The 12,362-nt window shown below is 35.0% G+C and overlaps 1 protein-coding gene across 2 annotated transcripts in view; it reads right to left on the bottom strand.

The window, feature by feature from the left end:
- The window catches only part of XPO5_1 (Exportin-5), a 36,220-nt gene that overhangs the window by 6,217 nt on the left and 17,641 nt on the right, over positions 1 to 12,362 (bottom strand). For both annotated transcript variants that reach the window (XM_051218209.1, XM_051218210.1), the window contains 9 exons: positions 11,821 to 11,882; positions 11,577 to 11,703; positions 10,160 to 10,370; positions 9,596 to 9,693; positions 8,223 to 8,260; positions 7,293 to 7,387; positions 4,576 to 4,901; positions 3,069 to 3,356; positions 2,128 to 2,223 (listed from right to left, as the gene is read on the bottom strand). In XM_051218209.1, coding sequence (XP_051074051.1) covers positions 2,128 to 2,223; positions 3,069 to 3,356; positions 4,576 to 4,901; positions 7,293 to 7,387; positions 8,223 to 8,260; positions 9,596 to 9,693; positions 10,160 to 10,370; positions 11,577 to 11,703; positions 11,821 to 11,882 — 1,341 coding nt within the window. The remainder of the gene's footprint in view (positions 1 to 2,127; positions 2,224 to 3,068; positions 3,357 to 4,575; positions 4,902 to 7,292; positions 7,388 to 8,222; positions 8,261 to 9,595; positions 9,694 to 10,159; positions 10,371 to 11,576; positions 11,704 to 11,820; positions 11,883 to 12,362) is intronic.

Raw genomic sequence — 12,362 nt, 5'->3', positions numbered from 1 at the left:
AGTTGAAAGAGCTTCCGGTAATTACCAGATGCAGCTGCTGCTTCCAGTTCATTAGCACGCTCCGACCACCAGGCTTCTCGGTCCTTACGCAAACTTTGCCCGATTTCATTACGTAACAGCCTTCGTTTGTGGTCAAACTCACGGCCACCCGGAGTGAACCGACGGGCTTCGATGAGTTGTAAGGAGCCCACTTGTAAGCGGGACGTTTCGCAAAGCTGTAAGCGGCTTTACTCGCCATTTTCATGGCGTCATGTAGTTGCAACCAATGCTCATCTATACTTTTCGGTGGAATGAGAGCTAGCCTAGAAGCTAGCTCGTTTCAATACTTACTTGCAACAGAAGTTGCAACCAACCTGCTGACATCAATCCTTTGGTGACGATCACCTCGTTGGCCACTGAAAAGTAAGGTAAGATTGGCGCAGACCAGGGCATGGTCAGAGTCCAGATAGGTGCTCCAAAAGGAGCGGCAGTTTTTTTACACAACCACGCCAGCGGTAGCTGATCGCGATGTGATCAATCTGGGTCCAGACATGAGAAATGAAGGACACTGGGTAGCACACCGACGATGTGGCGGTAGTCAGTGCTAGCCAAAAACAGGTTGTAGTCTGCGCACAGTCGCAGTAGATGGTCCCCGTTGTCTGACCTGCGACCAAAAAGTTCCCATTGGCCACCTAAACCACTTTCTTCTGTGTCTAGACGCCCGACCTGAGCACTCAAGTCAAACGCGCTTTCTGTAGAAGAACAGTTAACTAGCGGTAAAACTCAACCTTGATCGCGTCTGAGCTGCAATCTGTCGGAGCATAGGCGGAGATGACGAAAAGACATCGTTTCCCACACCGATTTTTTCTCAATTTGATGGAACCTACTAATTTAACAGCACATAACTGACTGTTAATGGTAATCCAGTTGATCAGTGCTGCCTCAGCTCTAGGGCTTAGTTCGACACCAATGCCTACAAAACCAGATGAAGATGCCACAGGGTCCCCAGATAAACGCACGTGAAACGAGCTTTTTGAAGAGACAGATTGAGAGCGAATTTGTAGTACTTCATCAGAGTCTTGAATACGGGTCTCGGATAGACAGCAAACATCGATATTAAGACTTTCTAAAGACATAGCCAGCCCTATCTGTTGTCCAACCTGCATTAGTATGTGAAGGTTGAAGGCAGCCAGTCTGAATGGCATACGTGGTTTCAGTATTCGCATTCGGTGGTAGCATGCAATTCCCAACTAGTCTATGACTCGAAATCGTTTAGATAGAACATAGTTTCCACTATGGTTGAGCTGTTATGTAAGTTGAAAAATAAGGATACACGAAGTTAGAATAGAAGAGAGTAGATAAGTGACGTAGTATATAAAAAAATAGTGAATGTGAATTGTCCGAATTTTAATTGAAGCGAGAATAGTATTTTCAGAATTAATTGTCATTACATTTGATTTGTATGTGGGCTGTGATACAGCCCGGGTGCCCAGACGGAATCAGGTGGTTTTCTTAGGGAACCACACCCGTATCCCTTCGACCCAAAGGTCTGATCCATAAGGCGATGGAGTAACGTAAGGAGATGCAATCCCATAGTAGCCAGTGACCAAATATTGGTCCATACGCCATTTGCTACCATATGATTCTTGAGCCCATGTGCATCATTGTTTTGGGATCAGGGTTTCCCAACTCCTCTAGGTGGACCCTCTGTGCCCACCAACGCAGTTAAAGCGCCAAACATTCACTTTTCGTCCTCTCAACTTCGTAAACAACACTCACGTCGCGAAAAGGTAGTGAGTAGGACTTCTCTGGCAGTAGCTGTATACGCGTGGTCATGTGAGAGCATTTCGAAAGAGAGAGCGGACTCACCTCACCGTCGGGTGCACCAGGGCACGTGAGGGGGAATCTAGAGGATTCTGTATGCTTATTTCTGTAAAATGGAAGTACACTTGTGTTGTTCAGTTCAAGAAGTCTTAACTTAATATACTCCAGACCATTCACGCAATACGGAAAATGAGACATTATGACGGCTGAAGTGAAGTTTGTTACAGAAGAATTATGAATGGCTTTCTATTTACACTTCGAAATAGAAAAAGTTTTGAAATGGTCATAAAAAAAATCAAATGATGGAGTCAGAAAACAACTTACTCCAATAATAGGGTCGACGATTTTTTTGAAAGCATCACGCCTCGCCCGCATTGTTGCCGGTTTGTCTCGGTTACCAAACATTTTTTCCTCAAAAATCTAAAATTTGTAAAAAGTTTGTAACGGGGAGTTTTTCAACATGTGAAAATTCTAAACAAAAACTGATTACTGTAATAATATGCAACTCAATTAAATGTTCTTTTAAATACGTAACTATCCATCTTCTCAATATATGATATAAACGTGGAATTATTATAAAAGCATGCTAGACTACACATACAACTGCATGTACATTGCGGAAAAAGTAGTTTTCATTGTTATAGAGGTTTTTTTTCGATGTTTTTTTAAATATGTTTCGTTAACCTATTACATTTTTAATTCAAGGCTATCAGGGGTTAAAATTCTTCACAATTTATGCAATTTACGATACGAGAATTTTTCATGTAAGTTTCTAAAAGGATACTGAAAACAGACAGTCTACAAGGTGGACATTACCTGGAATCTACATAGAAATCTAAAATAGGAATGTTAATGTATGGTAGGTCACTTCAAAAAATACATACTATGATTAGACACTTTATGATAGTTGAACGCTTTTTTCCATTCATACATAAATGGAGCAACTAACTGAAAAAACAGTAAAAATTCTAGAAATGCAACAGAATCAATCGAACTCCCGAAATTATATACAGAATATGTTGATGATGATTAAGATCTACATTATGATGATTTTGCAGAAGGAAAAGAGATGACAGTTTTACGAATCAAATACAAGAACGGTATAAATGAAGAATAAATACACATATGAAGAAATGTGTACCAAATACTAGTAATGGGATATTTCAACATTCAGTTATATAGTCATGAATAGAATAAATAAATCATAGGAATTATTAATAACAATAGTAAAACAAATACATTTTCACAGAGAAAAAAATACTGACTTGAATTTGTTGTTGTATTTGGCCTTCTTTAGTTTTATCACCATTTAATGTATCCATTAAAACGCGAATTATAACAGATCGTAAATTTTGTCTGGCCACAATAATATCCACAGATAGATAAGTTTTAATTCCAGCATATAATAAACAGTTTAAAGCATTTTCAGCATTTTTACCATTTACATGTAGACCACATAAGATTCCGAATAAAATAAATTCTGCAATATTAGGAGATAAATGTGTGGTAGCGATTTTTGGACCACAATTAGTCTGGGTGACGGTATTGGTCAGCTTTCAAAATGAATTGTCAAAAAACACAGATGAAAGTAGATTTTAATTATCGGTTTTATATATAATTATGGTGAAACTGATACAATAAGAAAACTAGCCAAACTTTATTTAATTACAAAACGTACTAATGCAATGAGGGAAGATCAAATGCAAGGGGTTGGTAAGGCTTCATGGAAAAATTGACTACTCACTAATCAAAATATCACTTACATCAACCTATTCAGTGTAAATCAACAGACAGATATGAATTAACGAAATCACCATTGAGCTACATATTAGATATGAGGACAGGTGACATTATTTGGTTCCTAAAAATGGAGCACGCGGAGCAGAGTTTAAAATGATAGAAAAATATTGGTGTTACAATGCAATTCATAAAAACCTGTAAATTTCTGCACCACTATAATACCAGAGAAGATTAAATACGTTGAACATTTGTTGTCTAACTTAACCAGAAGAAAATGAATCTCCTTATCGAGTTATATCGTAAGCAAATGATTGGCATCAACTGTATAGTAACAGATTTTAACTCTATCATTATTCGTTGGAAGCTGCCACCTTACGTTTTCTGCTGGTGAGTATATGGTGATATTACTGCACTATCACGTTATCGAATTTTTGAAAACCGATCAAATTCAATAAACCAACTTTGCAGTGCAGTCAACTAGACTAAACATTTAACATCAAACAAATAGCATCAAGATATCTAGTTGGTAATCCTAGTGTAAAAATGATCCACAGAATTCGATAAGTAATAAAAGCTGAATATGATAGCGCTTACTAATTAACGATTATAGCACCTTACGTGCAATTGAGTTTGTTCTCATTTAATTCGGTCAAGCCCTTTTGTTAACTTATTTGGCGGACAGAGTCGTCCCTACTATAACAAATTATTGTACCTTCATTGTTGTTGTGTTTGTATGAGATATGTATGCTTGAACATTGCTTACATTTATTCCTACATACTCTTTCGGCTCGCTGACTCATTCGCCTCTCTGCTTTGTGGTCTGAGTTATCTGCTAATAAAACTGTAGTCGCTGCTTCTCTTTTCCTCCTGATTTCAAACACCGTTGAGGATTATATGATGACGATTACGAGGGTGATTGGTTAACGAAGCGCAGCCACTACACGACAACAAAACGACTAGCGATACAAAATAATTTCATGATAAAGTTTCTGACTAAAAACACCAAATTTCATGGTTTTCCAAAAAACTAACCATCTCAACCAGAATTGATATCCATTGAGCAGCTTTAGAGCAAATTGAAGTATCAGGCCAAGCTAAAATTTTCGTTAATGAACGTAAGAACAAAGGATCTGAAGGAAGATTCTGTGCATTATAGTCTGGTTCCGATGACATAGCGTGCATATTTGCCAATAATTTTGTTAAATGTCCAAGTGAACTATTTGTACCCGACTGACCATTTGCACATATACTTTCTGACATGTCTACATCATCATTATCATCATCGCACTCTCCATCATCTTCCTTGGGAGGATTAAATTGTTCAGATATTTCATAGCCATTGAAAGTGTAAATCAAGCCTAAAATAAACAAAAACAAATTAATTTAATAATCATACCAAAACAGATATATGAACGAATGCTCTTTTCACTAAATGTTCATCAGGTTTTACAGTTCTAAATGCAAAACAACGATACAAAGTAATGGTCAAGTTTCAATCAAATACATATTTGCAATTATAGCATGCGAATTTAAGTTTATTAGTATAACAAAGTAGAGTTACCAATCGAATAGTTTCACAATATTTGATCGCTGAGTTGATGTGAGACATCAAGGAGGAAGAACGTATTTGTAAAATCACAGAATGAATTTGAAGTAAATCCAACGTTTCGCTTGGCAATTTGGTTCAATCTCATTCTCTGAGATTTTACATATACATTCTTCGTCCTTAAATTTATTAATGTTGGGATGTATAGTATCCAATATTAACTTGAATAGGTTTATATGTCAATTGAAGTTGTGAGATTAATAATCGAAGACTAATATAATATAAATGGAGTTGAAATAAAAATTTAATTACAAACTGAATCAAATGTTTAATTGAAAACTGTTTTTAGAAAACAGAATCAATAGTCCAGATATTTTGCAAACAACTAAGTTTATGTAGTAGAATAATTTATTGAAACGAGGTGTAATTCTGTGTACAGAATTTTGTATAAGTTTTTCTAGAGAGATATCACACAGAGTTGAAGATAAAAGAGTCCTATTTACCAAGAAACAGGTGTTGAAAACACACGGATCAGTGGTATATTTTTAAATGGTTTTACTACCCTGAAATAATTGATTCTTCAACGTCAGATTTATAAACTGAAGAAAGGTAAACCATAAAATCCCTTTTTTAATACTAAATATTATATCACTAGCATCTAGACTTAATAAATGAATAGGTAAATACATAAAAATGATCATGGAAACGAAACAAGCTTATAATAAATTAACATAATAGATAAAAATATGATTTTCTAGGTTGTCTTTTACAGGTTAACGAAATGAAAAATGGAAGTTAGAGTTTATATGCTTAATATATACGATCTTAAGCTATATACTAGTTTAACTTGTCTATTAAAAGAAATACGCGAGAGTAAATGTATTAAATTTAAAAACTTCGTCCAAAACGATTAACTATGTGTTATCGAAGTAAAGGGAGAATATTGTTGAAGAGACAAATAGAAAAACATTAAAACACACGAGAAGCTATATGTTAATAGTATAAACTATATGATTTTATTAAATATTAAACAATTCTAAGGTGTTATGAATAAATGGTTAATAATGTAACAACAAACATTCAATTGGCTGATGTGTAGTGTCAGTTAATATGTCAAGCACATGTAACTGATTCTAACTTCTGGACAGGCCAATTTATCCATTCTTCTTGAGTCACGTTTTGACCTTGTTAATTACTCACTTACCAACTTTGAATGCTTTTTATATGAGTATTGTGTGTGTACATCTTATCCTAGTCACCACATGTTTGTAGCTTATTTTTGTGCGACTATAAATATTGATTAACGCTTGACCAAATAGAGTTGGCTAACACGCCTTTTCCGTCGCGCGTCATTTCGCTTTACTCTTTTCTCTTTGCTTCGTCCCTCTGATTGTCTGTTCAGATCAGTGAGTGTACAAAATATACGTATTCGAAATCCATTCTTGTATTCGGCTTATTTAATTCCGTTATTCACTAAGGCGATTTAAGTCGATGGTTATATAGGAGGATAGGCGACATATATATTCCGACGACAACCATTCATATTTAATTGTGTCCCGACCGTTGTTGCTACCTTGACGTAATGGTCGGGCTTGCCTATCGTGATGAAGCAACCAAGCTTTACTGGCTGGAACAACCGTTCCTCAAGGTCGGTTGAAGAGCGGTAAGACTAGAAGCAACAAACCCAAGGTCCGAAGGCGAAGTCGTACTGCTGACTGTACAGAGGTGTGACAGCAGTAAGGTGTTTCCTTCAGACAACCAGCATGACAGCGATGCTGCCTTCCCACAAGGAGGGGTGGGGTTAGAAAAGGTCGACCCTAAAAATGCACACCTCGCCTTATCCCACGGATATCCGTCTCTGGCGGTAAGGTCTCAACAAGTACGGAGCTAACACAAAAATTATCCATAAAAAGGTCGTGTGTGACCGACCTCAAGCAGTTGTCCCTTGGACACTGCGGTCACGCTCCCAGGTTACTAAGACCACCTCTAATCCAATTCCCTCTTCAGGTACCTCCAGAACAACCCTTCCACGGTGTGGGCAACCGGAAAGTGATAACCTCTAACAACGCTCAAGACATTCATACGATATAACCAGAGTCAGATATGGGGCCACAAAAGTGGTAAGCCTATCGACAACATCGTCCAATCTAATTGACGTCTAAATGTATGGCCCCACTAAAGATGGTAAAAATCAATAGCTTACGCAATATATCCAAACACGTTCGACTTAATAGACGAGTTGATCTGTCTAGTACAAGTTCAGCTGCAACTGCTTTTTCGTCATCACAGATACGTCTTCTGAAAAGTAAACAATTTAAGATAAAAATTATATTTTAAAATCGATTTTGGTATTGTTCAACAAAAAATTATTCATCTCATTGATTAAATGTGAAACATGACTAGGATTCAAGATAAATTAACGAATTAAATGTCCTATATCACACTGATGTAACCACAAAATAGTCGACAAAAAACGTGAATATCAGGGGTGATCTAGCTGCGGGTTCATGAAAAAGAACAATTTCCAATTGCCATAAATTAAGATCTCTCGTAACAATTAATTGAAGAAAAATCTTCTCGTCGTGATTTTTTTAAAAACAAAACTCTCGTGGTCAGTATCCTACCTATTAACCATTCAAAGAGTGATTCATTGAAACAGACTAAAAAGCAACATTTTACTTATTTATACAGAGATATGCTAGTTGATCCAACAAGAGTCATAAACGTTTTCTCGTCGTCAATGTCATGAATGACAAGAATACCCTAATAAAGTTAACTTATAAGGTAGAAATTTTGTCTAAAACGGTGTCTTTGTTTTGTGTCTGTAGTCAAGAACGTACAAATAATTTTAATTTTTTCCATTTTACAAAATTGCGTTACGCAGATTTCTAAGACCATTTTGGGCTATTTTCATTTATTCACAAGTAGATCATATGTAGTCTATAAAACAGGTTCATTCGTAGGTTTTTGAATTTTAATTTTCATTAAATGAATTAAGCGGAAATATAATCAGAACAAACATGAATGTCTGAATAAAGAAACAGGAATTGCACACATAAGTAATAAAAATTCATATTCTATCATCATAGTTATATAATATTTGACATTAGATTGTGAGAATACGTAAACATACTCGGCCATGATTAATTCATTCCATCTTGCTTCAGTTCTCTGAAAAAATCGAAATCGAATCATTATGAGAAATTTATATAGCTAAGTTAGTTTACAGTTAACTGGATATATAGTACTAACAGGTTCATGAAAAATCCAGACGAAACAATTCAGTTGCTTAAATCATTGTATACAAACATCATTATTATGATAGATTAAGATTATCCCGTTAGTCATATTGTTGACTTAATTTTGATCAGCCTTAATTGGGATATAAGCAGCTTGTTCAGATAGCCTTAACAAAGAAATTTCCCGCAAGGTTTTACGGAAGAGATCAAGTGCAGTTAATAGAATCCAAAGTGTATGCTTCGTCCTTTTTGGGATTCATCAGCTGTGATAAACATCACTGCGGTGAAGGTACATTTTGTTGATGAATCCCAAATAATATGGAACGCGCGCAGTGGATTCTACTGATAGCTGGAACTGATCTCTTTCATACAAACATTATATACAAAGCACAATTAAAACCTGAAACATGCGCTCACTGATATGTAATAACAAGGTTTGAGTTTTACTTGATAATAAACTTTTTGAAGAAAGAATTATTATTATATGTTTAATCTAAAGTATAAGTTAATTATAGCACGCTAAAATTTAAAATCTTTGAGAATTTGGTTGAAAAATTATGGGCTTAGAGAAGCTCTTACGAGAATAAAATGTTACAACTTATCAATTCAGGTAAACACAACCTTTACGTCAGTATGAGAATAAGTGATTGCATTTTAGTGAAACATTCAACTACATTGCTACACTCACTTTTTTACTGCCAATTTAACTTGGATATGACGAGTTATCTTGAAACTTTACGATTAACTAAAAAAATGTATTTAATCTCTACTCCCTTAAATATATCCAAATTAAAGCTTGGTTATGATCATTCAAAGCGGTAAAGTTGAAAATCTCAATGAAATGAAATAAAATGAATCCTTAAAACTTTCTATGACAAATGCAATCGGAAATTTTATTTGAAAGTAGTTTACACTAAAGACAGATATCGGCTGAAGAATTAGGGTGGCACAGTTATTTGGTCATAGCTTTTTAAGGCTTCTAAGCAGTTAACACACATATGTGCACAATCCTACACAATACCGAACTTATGTCAAATACAGTGTCCTTAAACTAATAATCCAGAATTCAATTATCTAAACGGTCAGTCTACCAGTTTTACTTATTTACGTCATAGGTTTATTACACGAAGTACATACTTTATGCTTAGCATGATGTTTTTATCCAAAAAGCAATTAAATAAATGGAGGTGATTTTGTGAATGATCCGTCTAATCATGTCTGAGATGTGAATAATCCTGTGAGAACATGAGGATAGTAATGATCCTACCTTAATAGCAGCTTCAATTACTGGTGGGACCAAGGGAGCGATGGCAGTTTCAAAATACTGTCTAGGACACTGACGGATAAATTGACGAAGAATAGATCCTAGGTTAATTGACGACAGTTAAGAAAAATATAGGCTGAGGGCATTTGAAGATTTTAGTGCATTAAGTAGGATGAATTTAAACAATTATACCATATAGGTAGCATTAAATGAAAACATATTCTTTTTAGCATGTGTTAGCCATACATGTCATTGATAAAATTTAACATTAATAATCAACCGACAGTCTCAATAACTGGAAAATTATTAATATGGATGAACTATCGCAGCTGTTTGTGACAATATAATACCACAAAACACTTTAAGAGGTATAAATTCTTTGTATATGGGATAAATATTAGTTACTTTATCATTTATAGCTTTTCATTCGTATATTCGAAGCTCGGATAATGGTAAAGAATCGTGATCCCAAAGTGGTTTTATTGAGCAATGATATGTTCACATCGAACTTAATAATAATAATAAGAAGAAGAAGAATAAGAATAATGCAGTATTTTTAAAGGATACGTAGAAGACTATTTAGCTTGAGGTCAGGCAAATGTTCAAATGCAGCACAGCAACCATCGTGCAATGCAATTCTTAACTGTTCGGTTGGTAAACGATAGAATTTCGACCCCAACGAAACAAATAAAAAGCCAACTATCCCCATTAAGTTCTCATGACAGTCATTGAGAAAAGTGCGCAATCGGTGTAACGAAGGATTCGTAACATCTACAGACTATTAAAAACAATAAACAGATAATAAATACATACAGAACGGGATATAGTATGAGGGTTTTGTGGAGTTTGTTACATTTTCATAGATTAAATTACGAAACGATATTAGCTGGATCATGATTGAAAACCAAGAAGTACTAGAAAACTGATTCGTCCTGATACGAAACACCTCATCAGTGCTCATTTATATCCCCGCCATCGAGGACCGAACGAAGACCTTTGAAAATGTATACTTCTGGATTCCAGTTTAGTGGTCTAGAGGTTAGGCGTTCGCATACGAGACCGAAGGTCATGAGTTCAGTATCTGACGCCGGAGCTGTGAATGCGCACTGTTAAAGTGTTCCACACGAAAACGAAAGAGCTGTCCAGTGCTTTCTGGCTTACAGTGGTAGTCGACCTAAGGTCAGTCTGTGATTCGATCTATAAGAACAAGGTTTCTTCAGGTAGAATAACGGATAATATTATTAGTAAAACATTCTTTTATGGGCAGTCGGCGAACTAAAACCAGTCCCTGAAACTCCACATTCAGCTATCTATGCAGTATACTACAACAGTAACCCACTGAAGCTAGAGATTAATAATTGGTTTTATAATATCTAAGATATTTACTGTTTTAGGGAACGAATAAATCAACTACCAAGGAGTGTATTCACGCCATATCTCACCTAATTTTGTGAGCAATAATAGTGTAGTCGTTTTTGGATGTAAATCTTTTACTGTTTCATAAGGTTCCCAATAGTAGTGTCCATACGCTTGTCAAACGCTTTTTCTCTGATGGTCAAGCAAATAGTCACACCTGGATACGAAGTGTAACCATTTTGTGAGAACACTGTACATTTTCTGCTTTCTAATCGTTTAACTAATATCAATGCAACTATTTAGTTAAGTGGAGTGATAAACATACATAACAATCTCAATTCGCTTAGTCCAACTTCATATGAATACAAAATCAACTCGTAAATCATTTTAAAGACAAAAATCGCTTGGTTTAATTTTATTTTACCATTTTTATTATATAACTGTTTCATACACATAGTTCTCCTTTCAATATAACTGTTTATTTAACCTTTTAGCAAACAAAAAGCGTAAATAATGTTAAATATTCTGTGAACAAGGAAATACAGATACTCAGCCACCGTCTGACAAAATAATAAGTACGACTAATTACAAGGGAATATATGTTTTTTTATTTTACATCACTACTTACTTTGAGTATAATTTGAAATTGAGAATTCAGTAAACATAGTTGAATTTCATCTGTATGTTGTAATACAGGAAGTAAAGTTGGATGAACTAGTTTCAGTGTTTCCGGTAACCAAAGTTCGTTAAATGCTCTAAGTTACAAAACAATTCAGTAAATACGAATTAAAATTAATTGTGAATGAACATATTCACAAATATTGATGAATTATCTATAAAAGACCAAAAAGACAATTTATGATGGTACTTACCGAAGAACATGTAGAACTGGTGATAAAACGGGTTCCAAGATGGGTAGTGAAATATTTTCAAGCTGGGTAAATGAAACAAAATAGTGATGATGAAGGCCTTAGATAATTATACTGGATTTAACAATAATTAGTGTACATGCTACTTTGAACCTTCATATATATGAAACAATTGAGTTTGAAGGAATTTCATGTATCAACTTATTTTGAGTTAGGAGACAATTAACGAACCTAATAACACCTACGACAGCTCTATACAAACCGTTACATTTTATTATTGTGATAGATTACTGCTAAGGTGTGGTGCACTTGTTGATGTTCCAAGGCACAAAGATATTTCGCTGTGTACTACTAAGTTGATAAGAAGAACATGATAAAGCAGTACTTTGTGTTGGATAAATGATGTATGAACTAGTTTAAAAGAGCAGGATCAAAGTACCATCAATGTGCAGCCAAAAGTAGGAAAAAGATGAATAGATTGAAACTATAAAAACAGTGATCACTCATTACTTTCGAATAAACAGTATTTAGGTGAACTGATTTCG

This window comes from Schistosoma haematobium, chromosome 1 (assembly GCF_000699445.3).
Source record: "Schistosoma haematobium chromosome 1, whole genome shotgun sequence".
Taxonomy (NCBI): domain Eukaryota; kingdom Metazoa; phylum Platyhelminthes; class Trematoda; order Strigeidida; family Schistosomatidae; genus Schistosoma; species Schistosoma haematobium.
The sequence above is the reverse complement of the archived record's forward strand: the minus strand, read 5'-3'. Positions and strand labels throughout refer to the sequence as shown.